The 21,948-nt window shown below is 40.0% G+C and overlaps 1 protein-coding gene across 3 annotated transcripts in view; it reads left to right on the plus strand.

Annotated features, from left to right (window-relative positions):
• MCC (MCC regulator of WNT signaling pathway) overlaps window positions 1–21,948 on the plus strand; it is a 202,268-nt gene that overhangs the window by 13,564 nt on the left and 166,756 nt on the right. The window contains exons 2-3 of one of the 3 annotated variants that reach the window (XM_083702239.1): window positions 4,767–5,014; window positions 18,967–19,178. In XM_083702239.1, coding sequence (XP_083558365.1) covers window positions 4,767–5,014; window positions 18,967–19,178 — 460 coding nt within the window. Of the gene's footprint in view, window positions 1–4,766; window positions 5,015–18,078; window positions 18,104–18,966; window positions 19,179–21,948 lie in introns of those variants that run through there. The other 2 variants (XM_083702240.1, XM_083702242.1) reach the window with 2 other exon arrangements.

Below are 21,948 nucleotides of genomic sequence, written 5' to 3' on the forward strand. Positions count from 1 at the left end.
CTGGGTGTAAATTAGCACGGTTCATCTTAATGAGAACATTTGCCACCTAATTCCTGCTGATACTTTTATTGGGAGCTAAATTTTAAAATATGCAAAGCATATCTGCACAATCTCAGTAAAGGTGGCAAGAAATTTAGAACATTAAATTATATATTAAAAAAAGGTTAACCGTAATAATAAGAAAGTGCTACCCTCCAAAATTAAAACTTGGCTCATGAGAGCATTAACTGTGAAGTGAAACTGGTATGGTTTTGCCAAATAAAATTCAATACAGCAATTGCTATAAGAAAGATTTACATTTTTAAAAAAGACATAAATCTGATGATAGCAGATTAAGAGCATTTTGGTAACCCTGTGCTTTTTTTTCTTAATGAACTCACCCCAAACCGAACTGTCACTATGGAACACCTAGAAGAAAGTTATTTTTAAAAATTTGATAATCAGAGAAATATGTTAAAATATTAATTACTATATTGCTTCGTCTTTGTTTTATGTTACAAGTCCCATCATCCATGACCATTGGTTCTGTTAGCTAGGGATGATGGGAGTTGTAGTCCAAAACAATTAGAGACCCAAGTTTGGGAAGCCCTGATTTAAATTGATTACAATATTATGTTATGTATATTTTGTGAAGGAATAAAATTGTTTTGTTAAAGTATATAGCTGGTGTAGTTTGATCATAGGGGATTGTGAGCAACATAAAGAACCCTACATCCTTGCCTTGGGCCTTTTAGTCAATCTACAGTAGAGTGCTGCTGCTCTATATTCAGTAGGTGCTGGCAGGTGTCAGGGACCGTGCTGAGGAGGGCTGCGCTGAGGAGGAATGGCGGGAGCCTTCCTCTTCCCCTCCCCCTGCTCCTGATCAGGATCCTGAATCTTCCCAGGAGCAGGAGGATAATATAGATTTGGAACAGTGGTTTGCAGAGGGACATAGTTCAGAAGGCAGAAGCTAGGAAATACTAGATGGGGAACAGCTAGGAGAAGAAGCACGGGGTGGGGGTGGGGGGGAGAGCCAACAGATTCACTGTCTCTAGACATTCCTCTGCTCAGTCCAAGGACAAGAAGAGCTGATAAGGTGGAAGAACAGAAAGCACAGAGATTATGAGCTTTTTTTCAAATTATAGTCTGGTCCCAACAGTGTCTGAGGGACAGTGAACTGGCCACCTGTTTAAAAAGTTTGAGGACCCCTGTTCTAGAGGCTGTCACAGGGCTGTTTCACATGCTAAGGAGGTTTTTACATAGAACTCAAGGTCTCCCTGAATGCAGTCGGATTGTTCTTTTATAAACAGGACCTAAATAATAAATCCTTAAGCCAGTTTGACAATATTGTTTTCGTGGATAGGATTCCTACTGTGTTTATGCTGCAAAATTTTGATCTACTCTGCTGCAGACTTCCCAGGAGCCTTCTAAATGTCTGCATCACAGAGAATTGAAGCTATTTTAACTTGCCAGTATCTCTTTGATCAATTAATAGTGTTAGAAATGAATCTCTCTCATCGTACTCCTATTAGCATTGGGACTTTTCCCAGAGTAGCAGCTGGTGGTTGAAATACGTTGCAGCAGGAACATTGCCATATTTCACATTCTTTGACTTCTCTTTGGGGGAGTCCTGCCTTAGTAGTGGGGGAAGCCACTAAGGTTTCAGCTTTCATGTTTGTCTTTCGGTTTTCATTTCTTATCTCTTAGCAAGAATGTTATGTTGGCTTAACCATCTTGTAGTTCTGGGATCTTTAATTGGATACTGCTATGCAAGTTCTTTTAAAATAAGAGCTAATTTCCTGAAAGAGGCAAATTAGCTTTGATTTCCTCTCCCCAGCCCCACATGCTCAAATGGGTATTTATGAGTCGAAAACACTTTCTGTGTCACTAAATCAGCAAGGTTAATGGACACTGAGTGAACCAGATATGCAGTAAATCTATGAGTACATTCCACTACATTAATACTGGAGTTTTAAAAAATATATGAATGATATACAATGACTGACAGTCTTGGCAGTGTGGAAGATTATAAAGCATGTGCAATATTACATTTTGTGGCATGTAGCAGTAATATGTTGGAGGCCAGGAAATTGTTCCCCATGCTTATAGCTCTAGGCAGCTTAGGTTAATTGTTCCGAGCTAAGCTTTTCCACATTGATATAATTTTCAGATGGGTTCTAATGTTGGGATGGATTTTAAGGGCTCCGTAAACTTGTGTTAGAATTTAACTGAAAGGCAAGACTTTGAAACCCACACATAGCACAGTGGTACCTCTGGTTACATACGCTTCAGGTTACAGACTCCGCTAACCCAGAAATAGTGCTTCAGGTTAAGAACTTTGCTTCAGGATGAGAACAGAAATCGTGGCTCCAGCGGTGCGGTAGCAGCAGGAGGCCCCATTAGCTAAAGTGGTGCTTCAGGTTAAGAACAGTTTCAGGTTAAGAACAGACCTCCAGAACGAATTAAGTACTTAACCCGAGGTACCACTGTACTAGCATAAGACCTAAAAGGTGATACTAAAAAGCACTGGCAAATAAAAAGTTATTCCCATAGTATCAAAAGGACCCCAAAGTTATTCGGCAGTTGAACAGACTCCCACAAGAGGTGGTGGACCAGGGGTCAGCAAACTTTTCCAGCAGGGGGCCGGTCCAATGTCCCTCAGACCTTTTGGGGAGCCAGACTATATTTTTTGGGGAAAATGAATGAGTTCCTATGCCCCACAAATAACCCAGAGATGCATTTTAAATAAAAGGACGCATTCTACTCATGTAAAAACACGCTGATTCCCGGACCATCCGTGGGCCCGGTTGAGAAGGCAATTGGGCCAAATCCGGCCCCTGGGCTTTAGTTTGCCTACCCATGTGGTGGACTCTCTTTTTCTGGAGGGTTTTCAGGAGAGGTTGGATGGCCATCTGTCCTGAATGCTTTCGTTGAGATAACTGCTGCTGAAAGTTGAACTAGATGACCCTTCCCTTCTATCTCAGCAATGCTATGATACCGTGAAGTTTTCAAGGCTTCTTGATGAAAAACTTGGAAATAATAGTGTTACGCTACCATTGGAAACCCCCCTCCCCCCACGTCTAAAGTTCTTTTTGGCATGCATAGAGGAAATTCCTTCATTTTATTTGTAATATTTTTTTTGTTGCCATGGGGTCACAGGGTGAGTTACAACAATATAATCATACAAGTAAAACAATTGCAAACAAAGCTAGCATAGTGTAGGTTAAACAAAGCAGAAGAGCTAGGTCTCAGAAAAACACCTGAGCTGTCAAAGCCAAGGTAAAGTGTACAGCAGTCCCAATCCACCGTTCCCTGAATTTTTTTTTGGGGGGGGGGTGGAACTTCCACATCTGACTTGGTTTTATCTGCATGTATTGGTGTGGGTTGTTTTCAGCTTTCAATCTTAGGCTGTGTTTTTTTTGCAGATTTGGTAATAGAAATGGCCAAAGGTTGTACCCATGTATACTGTGTGGTTCACAGAACTTGTAATATGTCACCTCATGTTTGGGAGTGATTGTGTGGAGAGGAAAATGCCCAATTCACCTGTGTAAACATTGAATTGGTTGCAGTAGATATAGCTTTACTCTTAAAAATGTCAGAACAGGGATTTGTTTGGATCTGAACAGCTGTATGGATTTGTTGTATGATCACATTCCAGCCAAACAAATATTTAAGACATCCTTTTGTAGAACAGATCGGCATTAGAGTTTTGAAGTGTGTCAATAGAACATTATTATAATTTTATTTTATTTATTAAATTTTTATCCCACTGTTAACCCCAAAGGAGTCCAAGGCAACAAACAACAAAACTGCAAAAGAATACAATTAAAAGAAAAGGGGAAAAAACATTTAGAAACAGTCACATATTCTCTCAGCTACTAATTTCAAGGTTTTAAAAGTAGGGCTGAAAATAATGCCAATATATTCCACATCTGCCAAACCAATGCACCTCTTTGGTTTCAGATAGCAGCACATGGGTAGATGAGTAAAAAAACCCAGGACACAAATTTTCACAGCCTTCTAGCGGTTATGATAGCTCATTAACCAGAAGTAATGTCTTTAGTGTTAACTCTGGAAGTGTATACTCGATTCTGACCAAACCAAGCCTCCTAGAGCACAATATACATCAGTTTGTTTTACTTCTACTTCTTTGTTTATGTGTTTCATAACCTTTGTATAGTCTTGGTCATTCTCAGTTGCAATGATCAAGGCACTACAAATGCCAGAACATAAAGTACGGGTATGTAGTATGTACAAATGCCAGAACATAAAGTACGGGTATGTAGTAAGGGTTTGCTTTATGTGGCTCTGCCAAGAAAGCACTTGGAGTTTACCATATGTTCAAATCAGGGCCATATTAAGCATATGTGCCGCCGGGGTGCAAAGATTCACCCAGCACCCCTTTTTTTAAGGGAGGTGAACTCAAAGTTGCTGACTTTTTTTGGGGGGGGGGGGTGATCACTCACTTGTAACAATGACAGAGTGGAAAAAACTGCTTTTGAAAGTCATTTGGCGCCCCTCAGAGTTTGGTGCCCGGGTGCACCGCACCCCTTGCACTCCTGGGTAGAGATGGCCCTGGTTCAAACATCACTTCTGTAGCTGAAATCTTATCTCAAAGTTCCTTTTAATAAATGGGGGGGGGGGAATGAAGTTACTTTATCAGACTTGAAAACTTCTTTTGAATTACTGGCTACTAATCATCCAATATAGAGGTGCTTGTCTTTGTACTAAACTACAATTATTTGGGTCTTCTCTTTCTCCCTTTCTACTTTCTCTCATGTTTCTAGGAATGACTTGCTGATGGTTTGCCGCCAACTGAACATGGAGGATTCTGTGGCTGAGATCATGCATCAACTTGGCGCCGATGAAAGTGGGAAGATTTCCTTTCAGGAATTCACACGATGCCGCATGCAGCTTGTGCGAGAAATCAGGAAGGAGGAAGTGGAACTCTCTGTGAAATCAGATGACTCTTGCAAAAAGAAAACATTAAGGGATAGAATAGCTTCCTGGCCAACAAGCAGCAATAACAGTTTGGGTAAGCGTTGTTTCGTTATGCCTCCATTGTCTAAAAGTAAAGATTACACAGATACAGCCACATTGTGGTATCATCTAGTTCAGGCTTCCTCAACCTTGGCCCTCCAGACTACAATTCCCATCATCCTGTCCACTGGTCCTGCTAGCTAGGGATCATGGGAGTTGTAGGCCAAAAACATTTGGAGGGGTAAGGTTGAGGAAGCCTGATCTAGTTTACTGGAGTAAATCATTTTCTTTCCGGCATGCTTGTTTTAGCATCATTTGCAGAATTTGTGCATGTATTTTAAACTATACATATTGGGAACACACTACAAACTGCTATGTGTGAAACATTTTGCTAAACATGGCTGTGTATTTATTTCCTACGTCTATGCACAGGTGTGCTTTGGAAAATGTTTGAAGTGGTCGTCAAGATCTCCCCATTGATACTTGCTTAGTTCTCAAGCTTATGGTTCTGGCAAGTAGCAACAGCTTGTTTCTCTGCATGAAAATAGAGAGCTGGGAAAGAGGATCTTAGGCTGCATCTGTTTCGGGCAGCTCTGCCCCTAATAGTTGTTTATTGGGCTTTTTAAAAAAAACACCTGAAGTTTTAGGACCAGAGTTAACACGATCTCATTTTGACTGAAGTCCCACAAAACTAGGAAATTGATGCCTTTATAGATGCACCATGTGATCAGCAGTGATGCTGTACCTTGTCACAGACTGACGTGGTGTTTTCCCCTGTGAAGTTAGGCAATGATGTGTCCTTGCTTCCATCTTATTAAACTTCTTCCATCTTATTAAACTTCTTCTTGACTGATCTTCCCACAAATGTGAGTGCAATAACTTCTCATTCTCTTGCAAACCTTTTTAGAACTTAGATGATTGCTCACTTGATTTGAAGATTACTGTAGGAAAGAATATCTAACTATACATAAATAAAAAGTTATATAAAAATATATAGAAGGCCAAGTGTTCCAAGACCATGGATAGCCACAAGGTAGAACAAGTTGATTCCTGCAAGTATCTCAGGAATGGCTTTCATTACCAACTGGACTGTGCAATGCAAATTAGCACAGTCCGAACAAAAATATACACTAATTGCATTGCCTTGATATTTCTTCACAAAAGGCAGTAAATTTGTTGCAGCACCTTATGGGTGAACACAGCAAAAGTTGCGAACCATAATTTGTATGGAGCCTCAATCTGTTTTTCTGGGCTTAAGTTTTCATTAGGAACAGCTTGGTGTTTCTTTCTTGGACCTATACTGGGTACACCTAAATGTGTTGCTAGTACTACCCTTAATCATGGAAGTCAGACTTAGCTCATTAAAACTTGGAATGGGTATACTTTACTCACTCTGAATCTGCTTTCCTGCCCCTCCTATTTCTCTATTGTATCAGGCATTGCTCAATTCTTTTGTATCTATGTGGGAAAGAGAGTTAATGGGGAAAGTTTCTGTTGCTGATTCGTCTTCTTTTTATCTGCTGTCTTTGTACCTAGTGCAAATCTATGGTTTAGAGAATAAAAGATACAGATTTGAAAAAAGCTACATGCATCAGCTAATGGACCACCTGCAGTACAGTCTGGGCCTGTCTTAGTCTGCCTCTAACAAATTCATATCACATCTACATTTTTCTGTAGTTACCTAAGTACAGTGGTGCCCCGCAAGACGAACGCCTCGCAAGACGGAAAACCCGCTAGACGAAAGGGTTTTCCGTTTTGGAGGCGCTTCGCTAAACGAATTTCCCTATGGGGTTGCTTCGCAAGACGAAAAAATCTTGCGAGTTCCCGCGGGTTTTTTCCGCTGCTTTCCCCCCTTTCCTAAGCCGCTAAGCCGCTTATCAGCTGTTCCACTGATAAGCCGCCTCTCAGCTGATCGCTAAAAGCCACTAGACCGCTAATAGCGCTAATCCGCTAAGCTGTCAATGGGCTTGCTTCGCAAGACGAAAAAACCGCTAGACGAAGAGAATCGCGGAACGGATTCTTTTCGTCTTGCGAGGCACCACTGTACAGAATAACAGTTTTGTTGGCACATTTTAACGTTTTGCCCTCTAAGATCCTACATAGCAAATTAGCCAAGCTTCTCTTTAAGGATAGGTGCCATCTTTGCAACTTTAATTAGAGCTTGAAAGACTTTCTCCTGGCCACTGAAAGTTGCACCAGATTAAGTTTCCAAAGCGAACTGAAGTTTATTCGGAGGCAGCCTCACTTTTAATGGGTTGCAGTGATCTTACCTAGAGGTTTCCAGAGCATAGACGACAGAAGTTAGGCTATCTCTGTCCAGATATGGTGGCCCTGCCAAAGCTGATGGGTCAGCAAGGGATAGGGAAGTACGTTCAAGCTATATACCCTCTCATTCAAAGGGAGCAAAGATTGCAGCCTTGCTGGTAGCATCAACATCTGTACTTTAGTTTTAGTATAGAACATGCATTCAACCTGTATAGGATGTCAAAGTAGGGCACATAACATTAAGCATTCCATAAACTGCATTTTGGTGGAAAGGCCTTCTTAATTCACATTTTTTTCTGGATGCCTTTTAAAAGGCCATTATGTATGAAAATATACTTTGTGCTGTGTAGGTTGTTTAGACTGTTAAGGGTTATTTTATAATAGCAAGATGCAATATTTTGCAATCTCTTAAAAATTCCTTCATTAATAGAAAACATATGTTCTTAAAAAAACCTGGTTTCTCATGAAGTCTTAGCTTTTTAATTATGTATATTATGTGAAACTGTTAGTATTTTGCTATTCTACTTGGAGCTGTGTGAGTTCACAGCCCAGATACTCGATTATTGACACAGAAGAATATAAGCATTTCTTCATTTTATATTACGTTATATATAAATAAGTAAATGCAACTTTCTTAAGTGGGTATTAGCTTCCTAGTACTGGTAAGTTTACTTTGGATTGCAGGTTTAGTTGCCACCATGGTGGACTTGATTTAAATCATTTTTTTTTACAGAAAGACTCATTCTTGCTGGTATATTCTTAATATTTACAACCAGATGAAGATTTCATTTTTGGAATAATAAATTTTCAGAGTAGTTTTTATAGTTATATCAAAAATTACTGATTTGGTTATACTGTTAGAAATACATAGACCGATAATTATGAAATTATTGTGAGGTTTAGTAAGTTAACTATATTTGGACAACTTTTCTTCTGTACTTTATTGGAAGGCAAAAAACAATAATTTCCTTGAGAACAATTTAAACAATTAATTTAGCTAAAACAATAACATTATAGCATATGTATCCATGTTTGTTAACTGATATGGTTAAACTTTTTTTTTAAAAAAAAACCAAAAACCTTAGACTGAGTTTTAGCACACATGAAAAACTTAAAACAAATCCTTATTTCTTGATGAATAGCCTTTGGACTATAATGGAACTTAAATAGAAAACTATCTTTAGAAAGATTTTTCCTCCAAAAGCATTTTATTTTTAAAATCCAATTTAAATAAAAAAACTGATTGAAATTTTAAAAAATCCCTTTTTAAAAAAAAAAATCATTGATTTTTATCCACCCTGGTTGCCAGCACTTGACATGATAGTTTTATTAGATTTGTAATATGAGAGTGAATAATGAATTGATCAAGGCCAGAATCTTAAGCATTAGGCCATGAATGGGGAACCTGTGACCCTTCCATTGTTGCGGGACTACATATCCCATCATCCCTTATCATTGGCCATGCTCACTGAGATAATAATAATAATAATAATAATAATAATTTATTATTTGTACCCCGCCCATCTGGCTGGGTTTCCCCAGCCACTCTGGGCGGCTTCCAACAGAGATGAAAAATACACTAAAATATCACATATTAAAAACTTCCCTGAATGGATGGATGGATGGATGTTGGACTCCAACAGTGTCTGGAGGGGCACAGGTTCCCCTCCTCTACTTTAGGAGATCATTTAAACCATTGTTTTCCAAACTTGGGTCTCCATCTGTTTTTGAACTACAATTCCCACCATTCCTAGCTATTAGGACCAGTAGTCAGGGATGATGGGAATTGTAGTCCAAAACAGCTAAACACCCAAGTCTGGGAAACACTGATTTAAACCTAGAATGAAAGAAACAGACCTATGTCTTAGGCAAAGATCCCCAGACGACCTGGCTGGTAGCCAGATTCTGCACCCAGATTTGTAGGCACAGATCATCCTCTAGAATAAAATAGCTTACTAGGGAAAAGCTGAAGTCACCCTTTGGGGTGCCTCAGGGTCAATTTTTATGGTAGCCCAAATCTCAGTTGTACGGGTGTATGTATATATCTCAATTTTAACTCATGAGCTATTGCTGTAATCTGCTCTAATTGTATATTTTATCTTTAGGAATGCTGCCATCATTGTGTTATGCGAGCTGGGCTTTGACCGTAATAAATTATCTATCTAACACACCTATGCCTTGTTTTTATCTTGTTCTAAATAATTGCCTGCTAAAAGTATGGTCTTTGTTTTGTAGCTCAATTCCAAACTAACTTTATAAATAATTTTATAAACTATACACTTCGTTTGCCAATTGTTTAAAAGCATTGATGATAATTTTGTATCAAGAATGTGAGCAAAAGTTACTTTGAAATAAAATTATGCTTTTGTGCAAGTCTTTGTTTAATGTTTATGCTGAGGGATACAATTGCAGTGATAGCTGTTTACAGCTTGAAAAGTGTCTAGCTACTGCCCTTTTTCTGAGGTGTGTGCCTAATCCTGGCTACTTAAGTTGAAAAATTCCAGAGAAACTGTGACTTAGTTCTCTAGAATTATGTTTCATCATGTATGAGATTGATACTGACTTTGCTGCTGTTTGTTGGTGAACTACACAGCTCTTTTCACCAGAGGGTTAATTGACAAGATAGCATTAGGGTGCCACCTACTGAAAAAAAGAAGACAAAACAGTCCGGAAAATCTTTTGCACAGGTTGGAGGGCTGGGAGACTTGTGATTGTGGAACTGAGGTCGTTTCTGAGCTTTAAGAATAGGGCAGGTATAGAACGCAGGCCATTGAAAGTATCCTATGTGTTGATATTCCATGACAGTCTGAAACTGTTCTGCTTGTAGAGAGTTAGCATATTGCTAATGTTTGTCCAATAGAATTGAGCCAAATGCTAAAAGTACCTAATTTTAACTAGATTGTAAATGTGATTTGCCAGAGTATATACTGATCCCTCAATGCAAAAAGTGAAGTTACAGGGAACCAGGCAGAGGGCCTTCTCGGTATTGGCACCCTTCCTATGGAATGCCCTCCCAGCAGATGTTTAAGGAAATAAACAACTATCTCACTTTTAGAAGGCAGCCTGTATAGGGAAGTTTTTAATGTTTGATGTTTTATTGTGTTTTTAATATTCTGTTGGGAGCCGCCCAGAGTGGCTGGGGCAAACCAGTCAGATGGGTAGCTAACAACAACAACAACAATGATGTTTTAGCTCAGAACTCTACGCCCTCTTCTGCTTTAGAGTTTGGCTGTAAAATTTCATGGGCATTTAGTTTTCATGTTGGTCTTCTGATGTTATAAGATTACGGCTCTTATTACTATGCACAGCACTCTCCAGAATAAGCGTTTGTAGGTAAGTAATACCTCTTTTTAGTGGAGCCAAGGGATAAAAAAAATATTGGGAGTTCTCATACAGAACAAACATGCAAATTGATTTTAAGGCTAGTGGTCATAACAGCAGATTTTTATGTATATTGGCACTGAGTTTGTATTTCTATTATGTATGCTTTAAATGCCATCTCTGGCATTGTTGCACACCATGCTGGGAGTAAATTAATGTTTGCAGGTAGATGTACTATCCTCAGATGGCTACCATCGCCAACTAAGCTTTCTTCTGAGTAGACCCACTGAAATTGAAGGTCCAAAGTTAGCCATTTCAGTGGATCTGCTCTGTGCAGGGCTAACAACCCAGGTTGGGAATAAGCTTCCTTGAAGTGAGCAGTGTTTGCTTAAGAGTAAACATGCATAGAATCGGGCACTCCTGTCTGTAAATAGATTAAGACAACATGACTTTCCAAGGAACTATTTATCTTAGTTGCAGAAGAGCATTGGTCGGGAAAAGTGGCAGTCATGTAATACACAGAACAATCTAACATGAAGAACTTGGTGGTAAACATGTTAACTGTGTTTTGATCCAAGGTTTTACTGCAATTAGCATAATGTCAATATAAATGACCTATTGTAAGAACTGTGCATCCCATTTCCTGTGTTCTCTGCAACTGATATGTGCAAGTTTTCATTAAATTGTCTTGTGTGTGAGTAATGGTGTAGGTCAGTCTTAATTAAATAGAAAGCAAATGATTTGTTGTGAGTCACCTCCGAAACAGATATGCCATACTGTAGCTGTGCTGGCAGTCACTTTATTTTTGTTTTCTGAACTTCAGGGGGAAGAGCTCACTATTATGTAGCTAGAAACGTAGCAGCCATGAAGAGGGAGATATCAGTAGACTAAGGGGGACACTGAGGTATGCACAAACACATAAAATCTGTCGTGGGGGGACCCTAAGGGGAGAAATCTCAAAATTAGCTACTTTGGAACTAAATGACATGGATTTTTGAGTGGGGGGCGCGATGATGAAATAAATTTGGCTTCTTTATAATAGAATGTTTTCCCTTAAGCAGAATCTGATAAAATTGGGACATTTATATTGTTGCTCTGATCTTTCAAGGCTTGCATAATAAATTCTTATGCATTTTTATTGTCTTATGCACCCTATAATTACATAAAAGGAAGAATCGTAGCATTTGTTCTCTATAAAAGCTGTGAACTGGTCATTAATAATGGGTGGGGTGGAGGAAAAAAGGGGGCATCTCAATTTGTAGGCTTGAGGTTTGTAAATCTGTCAAGTTTATTGCCCCGGAAAGCAACTTTTCTGTATGCAGAATTTACCTATAGAGTTGCCAGACTTCTTGCTTTGCAAGACTTGCTTTCACTTGAAGTATTTTTTAAATTGGAGCTGGAAATGGGATTCCTGCCCTGATAATTCCTCATACAGAAGCAGAAGTAAGTGGGGGAGAGGCAGCCGGCTGGAAGAGCAGGAGAGGTACTGGTATTGGTTGACACCAAGCCTAGTGATTCCCAAACTTGGATCTCCAGCTGTTTTTGGACTACAGTTCCCATCATCCCTAGCAGCTGGCGAACCAAGTTTGGGAAACACTGACCAAGCCCCTTACCCACCTTGCAAAAGCAGCTGCTCTTGTTTCTGGGAGGTATTTTCATCAGGACTGGGCCCCACTGAGCCTGTAGACCATCAGCCTGAGTGGCTGCAGCTGTTCAGGGTTCTCTCCCCAAACCAGCTCACCTGCACTGGTGTCTTTGGGTTAAGGCAAGGGCTCTGCCCCTTTTATTGTTTTGTAGGCTTTGTGAGCAATGTTTATCTGGAGGTGAGAGACTGGATGTGGTCTAGATGTGGGTGCGAGGCAGGAGAGGAGTGTGAAATTTTTGTGAGTCACATCTGGCTTTTGTTTTTGTAAATGTCTCCTTGTGGATGTTCCCCCAGACATCATCCTCTGCTGCATTTCTATGTCTTTGAGGTGGGTCAAAGATGTTACGTGTTGGGGCCAGGGTCAAGGGCGGGATGGGAGTGGGACTGGTATCCATTGGTGAGGAGGAGTCCATCAGAACCCTTGCTCTTTCTGCTTCTCCCACTGTATTTCAGAATCTGGGGATACTGGGCAGCCAACCCTCTGGCCTGGTGGTGCTGTTGCTAAATGCCTTGTCTGCCCAGAATAAAACACCACTCATCCCTTGTCAGGGTTCGAGCCAGCTTAGGCCAGCAAAATAAAACAATAAGTCACCCAAGGCTAATGAAGTTAACTGCTTATTCAAGGAAACAAACCACAGCTCCGGCCTAGTGTTACACTCGGCAACCTTTTCCAGGTCTTGCCCTGATGAATCAGTTGCAAGGACTGAAGGTCCTGGCCTTTCCAATGTCCACTAGGACTCTTGTTCAGGGTCTTTCCCACACTGTGATGATTATTTCCATTGTACTGTCTCTGTGTCCCTGCCCCATGTACGTTGAGGCCAATGGTAGGACCATGGAGGTTCACACTTGCCACTGGGTCATTGGGGCAAAGTTCTACCCTCCATTTATTTCAAAAAGTGCACAGTTTAATGTTCAAGTTCCACTGGTTTTGGTGGAACTGGAATTCTCCGAATTCTCCTGATTTGTGATTCATGGTTTTCTCTAGCGATTCAATCATGTGTTAAGCCTATTCTTTACATGAGTATCTCAAAGTCTAGCAGCACAGTGCATACTTTGCTTTTTTAGCATTGGATTTTACTGGTGTATAGTTGAGAACTATAAGCATTATATGAGGAGAAGTCACCATTATGCATGGAGCTAATACAAATTTTGGCATTTAACTCCTGCCTTGGCTCAGTGCACTGCAGCTGTCCTCTGATTGTTCAGATATTGTTGTGATTAAGTGGAGATTTTGTGTATCATTTTTCTCATAGAAGATGCAGCTGTAAATCTTACAAAACAAAGGTATAGAATGAGGATTCCTTTATATTTATCTTATGGTAAAACAATTACTGGTTTCTGGAAAATAGTTTTCTTATGTCTGCGTCCTAACTTCCCTTATCAGGTGCTTTAAGGAGCATGTATGCTCACCTAAGGTCCACAGGTCAAAACAATAAGGTCACAGTGAAATTTGCTTGATAATGATTTCACTGTGACCTTGTTGTTTTGACAAATCATAGCAAGGTAGCTTAAAATAAAATACCAGCCTAAAAGCAGAGTTGCCTTCTTAAGTACCGAAAAGAAGAAAGAACCCGAAATAAAAGCTGTTCATCAGGCACCGATTACAAAATAATGGGAGTGCCAGATTCCCTGTAGAGGAAATGCAGAGATGATAATGGAGGGCATCATTGAAAAAGTCCTGTTTCCTGTCGCAATTCAGCATCCTTTGGAAGTCAGAGTGACCCAGAACAGAGCATTAGAGACCATTCTTAACACCCAGGTGGTTTCATGCAAGGAAAACTGGTCCTTAATGTACCAGTTAGGGTCAATATCTGCACTTTGAATTGTGCGTAGGAACAGATGGGAAGGCAGCACAACTCTTTGAGAACTGAAGAGATGTGTTCCATTTGTCTGATTCCAATTAATCAACTTACTGATGTGCTCTGCACTAATTGCATTTCTACAGCAAGCAACACCATGTACTCTGAATGAGATACTATCGGTGCAGGAATAACTGCAGCTATACCAGGGGTCAGCAAACTTCTTCAGCAGGGGGTTGGTCCACTGTCCCTCAGACCTTGTGGGGGGGATGGACTATATATGTTTTTTTGGGGGGGAGAACGAATTCCTATACCCCACAAATAACCCAGAGATGCATTTTAGATAAAAGGACACATTCTACTCATGTAAAAACACACTGATTCCCAGACCGTCTGCAGGTCACATTGAGAAGGCGATTGGGTCGCATCCAGCCCCCGGGCCTTAGGTTGCCTACACCTGGTCTGGACTGTCTTTATCAGGAGAGGCTGTAACTGGTGCATTAGCCTAAGCTTTTGAAAGGTGGTTTGTGCCAGTGCGATTGAGACTGCTTGGATAAGGCTAACAGCACCCCTAAACTACCAACCTGATATTTTAGGGGAAGTTGAGCATGGAGGAGGTAGGTTTTATCCCTCCATATGCTTTTACAATAACCTTGGGCATCAACAACTGAAACTCATTCAGCCACCTAAATAGGACGGCGCTTTCAACAAGATTTGCAAAAAAATAGTGTCCAAATCAAAGCAGCTATAAATACAGGATATATTATCCTTAAAATATTTTACAAACAGGACCCTACAGGCCTCCGAGGGCTCATGTCATTCTGAAGTTAACACATTTTTGCCTTTGAAGCAAGCTTTTCAGTGGGATTGGGAAATAGCAATTTGCCCAAGGCTATGGAATGAACTTAATGAGTATTAAAGATTGAACAGCTAAATAAGATTATTCCGTGAGCCCCCAGGATAGATAAAATGGTTACTAAATATTTAGTAAATATTTTAGCGTGCACATAGTAACCAAAACGCAGTTATTTCCCAAGTGTACTTGTGGTTATACACAGTGCTATTTTTCTAGAAGAATAGGTGCTGGAACCCCATGAATACGTCCCTTGTTCTTTTATAATGCCAGTGGTGACCACCTGAAAGGTGCTGGAACAGAGTTCCAGTGAGTTCCAGCTGAAAAACAACAACCCTGTTTATGCTTAAGCCAGGTTATGTCACAACTCTTTTGTGTGGAGAGCTGGCTCTGGTAATCCATGTGTGTAGAGCAAGGACTACTCGCTGTGAGATGCTGCCATTTTTACAGTAGGACATTCTTGACTTTGTGGAACATAGAACAATATTGAACCTTCTTGTTTTTGTGTTCACTTACCCTGAAGCTAGTACGTTTCGATAGGGTGCTTCGAAAGGAGGACATCATAATCAACGAGAAAAGAGTCGCCAAACTTGTAAAGAAATAACAATGTGCTATGGCCTGTTTGTAGATCACAAAATGTTATGAATTTATCCCAAGAAGAATGATTGGGCTTGGCATGAAATAGGATTTGGTTTTGTGTGCTTGGAACTACCCTTTGTGGTTTTCTGCTATTGATTTCTCTCTTCCTCTTTCTTTGTAGTTTACCAAGAAGTATGTTCTTCATTTCTGTAGCTGCACCATTAGTCTAAATAAATGAATTAGCTTTTCCCTTGCTCTTGTTCATCTTGACATCATACAAATCTATAACTGATCTGTTTTATCCAGTTAACCTATTTGGTTTAATTTATATATTATTGTTTAAAAAATGGTTTGACCAATTGAAAATATGAACCTGATTAGTCAGGGCACCAGGTATTTTAATTTTTTGTCTCAATTCAAAAGCTAAAATACTGGCAGCTGAAAACATCTTAAAGGCACTCTTGTCTCACAAAGGTGTTAAAGTACTTGAAAAATCAATTGCATCTAGTGTGTAGCTATGCAAAATGACCTAACAGGCATCAGAAGTCCAAGTTGCTGTTTCCTACACTCAGTATAATGTTAGAATATGATAAACACACTCATCTCCTTGGGATCAATTGTCCATTACAACTGAAGATCACCTGCTATTGATTTCAGTTAAAAAGAAAAACCATAAGGGGAAAATGTGTTTGATGCCAGAGGATCGAAGTAGTGGAGAAAACAGATGTTTATAAATAGTGTTTCCTCAAGCTGATGTATGTATTTTTATTGCAGGAAAAGGCATTTTATATAGATTTGTGTCTAGATTGTTTTGAAAATAACTTTATCCTACACTATGTCCAGCATCTTAAAATAGTCTTTGTTTTTTTAAATGAGTCTTAAGAAGATAATAGACTTCATTGATACGGTGTGAACCAAAATGCTCATTTTAAATTTTATTTTTTTAAAAGGTGCACAATTGCTACTAATCGTTCGGCACTTCACTGTTTGGTTTCCTTTCACACTTAATCATTTTGAGCAAATTTGATCAATTTAACTGAAAATGTGATGCAGACATGACTGTGTAAACAAACATAAAACTGTTCAGCTAGATCAGTCAAACACACTCCTATAAATATCCCAGCAAAATTTATCACCATGGGTATGCTTAAGGTTACTAAGAGATGGTATGGCTATGTTAGGTTTTTAAGATGTTCAAGTTTGTATTTCAACCTACCCTGTAAAATGGAAGGTAAAGTTATACAGTATTTTGTTTTTTGAAGCTCCACCCCTCAAGGGTTATAAGCTCATTTTTTCTTAGTGGTTTATTGTAAAGGAAGTTTCTTAACTTGCATGTTGTGTTAAATACATACTTTGGTGTTACGTGATTTTTTTTTTAATAAAAGAAAATAAAATCACATTTCTGGATAGAGTTAGGACTTGGGAACTCAGGCTTTCACAGTTTTGTCTCCCCTTCTCAATCCAGCTGTTACTTATGTCAGGAAGGAAGCTGCTGTGAGGGAGGCTGACATTTAAGGTAGGTGGAAGTTGTGGCGTTGGAGTGAAGGGTGCTGGCAGATAACCAGGAAATAAAATTAAGATAATAGAATTGTAGAGTTGGAAGAGACATTGATGATCATCTTCTAGCCCAACCTCCTGCAATGCAGGAATATGCAGCTGTCCCATGTGGGGATTGATCCTGTACTCTTGGCGTTACCAGCACTATGCTCTCTAACCAACCGAGCTATCCACTGGGGAACACCATGAAAAAGTTAAAAATGTGGATGGGCAATATTCTCTTGAGGGTGTGGAGAAACGGGTTACTTTACCCTACATGGGATTGTTAAGAATTCCCTTCTTCCCCATGGAACATACTAAGAGGTATTTCACTAGTTTGATATGAATTGCGACCAACACTTCAATATACTGTCGTAATTTCTTTGGTTAGCTTTATCATTTCTGGGGTGTTTCATACTTTTCTGAGCTGATTATGCTGTTACAGTATAGTAGTGATGGTGGCGATTGCTTCTGCTTGGGAGCTCAGAATGTTGAATGTGTACTCAGTAAAGCTTTATTAATATGTGCACATAATTGTTCAATAAAACAGTTTCTCTGCTGCTACTTCAAGAGCTTATGGCCTACTTATCCTTACATTTTAATCTAATAAGCTCACTGTCTCAGCAGAACATTTTTATCCAGTCTGTTTTCAAAAGAATATGTTCTGTTCTATTAGCTGTAGAAGTATTAAGGTAACAGGGTAGTTGTTTTGAGGCCCAGTAATCAAATCTCTGAATATGAGGAAGTGTTGAATGGTGACAAGAGGCATCCTTGTTAAATATACTATTCTTATTCTTATTTATTATTTTAAATTTGTATACCGACCTATACCCGTTGATCTCAGGGAGATTCTCAACATAAAACCACAATATGAAAAACATAAAATACATAATAAAGACAAAGACAACTCGATAATCTCCCCTTTCATAACACATTTGAAAAGGGCAGCAGATGTCATTCAGTCCATGGCCTGGTTTTCGCCTGGTGCCTAAAGGTATATAATGAAGGTGTCAGCTGACCCTCCCTGGGGAGAAAAGAAAAGGCCTGTTCTTGTGTTGCCACCCTCCAGACCCCTCATGGAGGAGGCACATGAAGAAGGGCCTCAGAAGATGATCTCAGGGTCCTCGTAGAGTCACATGGAGAGAGGTGATCCTTTAGGTATATACTTCTACTGCGGCTTGAGATCACTTATCTGGAAGTACATTCAATCAAAATTTGTAGAATTTGGATGTCATTTATTTGGGGTGTGATTTGCTTCCCTGTTGACCCTCTGCTGGACCTTAGTTAACAAAGGGGGATGCTGGTATAGAAGTTTGTTTCCATGCATACCACCAGCATGGAATGAACTGGGTCATTATAAGGCTCCTCAAGTCCATCTGGGTCTGTAGTCAGACCACACAAAGGAGAGAAGGCTGAAGTGAGCAGGCAGGCAAAAAAACAAAACAAGAACCCTGCTCTGGTGATTGGTGCAGGTCGTTAAAAACATGCAAAGGGGTCTGTTCTGAAGTGTAATGGTATCTGTTGCACAAAGGCTGAAGAAGAATAGAAGATTCATATGGTGTAGCGTTGGTCTTCTTAGAAGAGTCATTGGTGCTGGAATGCCTTTGTGACCAAAGGGTGGAATTATTATTAATAGACTATCAGTCATGAGCACGGGGCATCACAAATTAGCAGCAAGAAGACAGGCCCCTGGAAAAAAAAAAGCATAGGGAACTTAAAATATCATATTCAGCCCATGAGTTTATGGTGGAAGTGAAATTAAGCAGGGAAAAACCATGTATTCTGATCACTTATATATATTTAATTTCAGTAGGGGCCGAGGACCAGGGCCTTGTCTCAATAACTCCATGAAAAATATGAGGTTTGGGAAGAGATTGGAAGGAAGGAAGGTGTTATCATGAAGGTTGCCTCAAGATCTCAACTTCTGTGATCACCAAAGTGGAGAAGATGTGGAATTGGACTGTTCACTTCCTTCTAATAAACTAGCCTTCCCCTCCCCTTTTTCCTAGGTACCCTCTCAGGAGCTAGAGAAAGTTGGGAATATGATTCTGGAGCTAGAGACCTTCAGAGCCCTGACTTGCACAGTCGTTCAACTCTGCAGAAGTTCTTGGACTATGGAGGCAATGCCATGAATCAACAAGTTGCAATGCAGAGACTTCTTACACAAGCTTCCAATTTTAGTAATTCAGTTGGAGGAAGTTACCTGGAACTTGCCAACACTGTGAGTACACTTTTAGTTCACTGAAAAGTCTTGATTTTTTGTGTTTTTCCCTCCCCCCCCCCCAACTCAGATAGTAATTAATACTTTAAATCATAGTCCATAGGAAAACACCAGGTGGCTGTTTTCCTCTGAGAGAACATCATTAAATTTTTATTTTTGTAAATAATCAGTCCCCAGCACTTGCTTTGTTGTGGAGGATTGGTATTCAAAAACATCTTGTTTCCATAACTTACTTGGTTGTGCTTCTATGATTTATTCAAATTTGACTACTAAAATAACTAGCATGTAAAATCTGTTTAGAAATTTAAATTAGCCCGTGTGCAAGTTAAGTCTTTATGCCAGAATCGTACAGAAGGAAAAATCAGTCTATTATTTATTGGTTTTGTTCTTGTTTTCTTGAAACTGCATTCTGAAAATTCCTTGGGGTGCAAACATGATACACTCTCACTACAGAGAAGACTCATATGCATTCTCAATTCTGTTTAAGGAAAGCCTAAGAGGAGTTGTTGTCGTTACCAGCTGAGCAGGTCGAGCTTTTGGAATCTTGCTCCTCAGTTTGTACAGACTGTAAAAATGAAAGAATGAATGTGCGTTCCTTGCCAGGCAATGGATTGGAAAGTAATGGTATATGGAAAAGAGTGAATTAAGCAACACTATGAAGGCATTGCCAAAAGGGGAGCTGCTGCTTTTTTGATGAAGGTTTGTTGTGAAGCCAAACTTCCACAGCTGGTTTTAGATGACCAGGGCTTGGCGAGGGAGTTGCTATTGCCACAACTGTAGGTGTGCTACATCCTTCCATGGGCTGAGAGGAAGCCACCCCTACATGTCCACTGTGCTCCCTACCTGCTGTTTAGCTACTATGGACTGGGGGAAGGTGCCATATCCCTTGGTGCGGTGTGCCTTATTGTGGAAATTTGGAAGTAGTGTGCTTTAGGCTACAGACTTGGTTTTTGAGATAGATTAATATAGTAGTACCTAGGGAGATGATTTCATGTACACCAGGGATGGCTAATCTATCGTCTTTAAGACATTGCTGAGCCACACCACCCAACATTCCTGACCACTTGATATGCTACCTGAAGCTGGGAATCCCACAACATGTTAGCCACTCCTGATTTACACCAACTCCTCTCCACCTCCTCTGTGCTAATCTGATATATATTATGATCCCTCTAACATTTGGATTTGTGTTTGGTTTATTTACAGCACATGTTTTTTCACAATTTTGTAGGATGCACCCATCTTTTCCCTGTCTTCCTCAAGTCCCAATACCCTAAAAATTCTCATTTGCTTGGTTGCTATTGATTCATCCATGTTCAATCTTTTGTTAGCTGCATTACTTGGGAGTGGCTGTGGCAACCCAGTCACATGGGTGGCATATTGAGGATGATGATGATATTTTACTGTTTTGTTTGTTTTTTACTTAAGGAGCTTTTAGTACAGGAGTATACATTTGTTACGACCAGGTCCCATTCCATTGTCTAAACGAGGCTTAGCTAGATTGTGCCCATTGGTAACTTTCTCAAAAGGAATTTGCAATGTGATAGAGCAGGAGGATCTGTAAGAGTCTTTATGTGTGCTGGACAGAGGGCAAGTATATGAGGGAAGGGGAACGGGTGCCTGAATGTGTATGAATTCAGGATTGTGTGCATGTAGGGAAGAGGGTGCATTCAAGAGTCCAGATGTGCACACAGACAACAAAAGAGAGGAGGAGCACACAAGAGTTCTGCATGAGTAAAAATCTGCAGAGAAAGCGTGTCTAATTCCATATGTATTCAACGTTGAGAATATGTGACTGAGCAAGAGAGTTTGTGCAGATGTAAGAGAGAGAGAATGCACATGAAATTATGCACCTGAAGGTATGAGAGAAAAGAAAGTTAGCCAGGGTATGTGCATATGTGAGTGAGAAGGTGCCTGAGGGTGTGTTTGTGAGTGCATGCACACACACTTGTATCTGAGTGAGAGTGTGGCGGCAAGAGAGTGTTGGCATACATCTGCTGGATGAAGAGAGGCCAGGTGAACAAGAATGTGTATATGTACACATAACAGGTGGGCGAAGCTGCAAAGAGTCCCACAAGAAAGTGTACTGCATTCGATTGTATGAATGAGAAACAAGAGTGCCTGTGTGCAAATTTATTCAGACTTTTGATGGACTGTATCGCTATTGCTGGTGTTTATTTTAGTTGGCTGCTTGTAAGTATCTGCCTTGTTCATAGTACTTGTAGGATGTATCTCACTTTGTTTTAAAGGGCAAGAGCCCATAGAATTGCATATGCAGCGAAGAGTGGATAAGAAATGTTTCAAATAAATAAATGTGCTTGCCATTGAGACATTTTTCTGTATGACTTCTTACGGATGCTAAAGTGTGTGCTTTACGTGCATGAAAAGGCAGCTGCTCACTCGTGAATTTTTGTAAGGGAGGAGGGATGTGTGTGTGTGTACACACACACAAACACACGTGTGTGAGAGAGATGTGCATGTGTGAGAGGAAGCGTATGTGGACCTGCCTTTGAAATGAAGTTTCCCTTTATGTAAACAAACAAAACTAGATGCTGCTGGGAGTTAGAGAGGCAAAAGGTCTGAAGTGGGGAGCCTTTTCTACTTGTGCAGTTCGGACCCTGACTATGCCATTCTTTCCCAGAACCACGTATCCACTGGCCACACGACATCTTCTAATACAGAATTAGCTCGGAGAGCGGTGCACATGTATCTTTCTCATTCCTTCCAGTTTGATTTCTGCATCAGCAGGCAGAATTCACACCTCATTGGC

This window comes from Podarcis gaigeae (genome assembly GCF_964106915.1).
Source record: "Podarcis gaigeae genome assembly, chromosome: 11".
Classification (NCBI taxonomy): Eukaryota; Metazoa; Chordata; class Lepidosauria; order Squamata; family Lacertidae; genus Podarcis; species Podarcis gaigeae.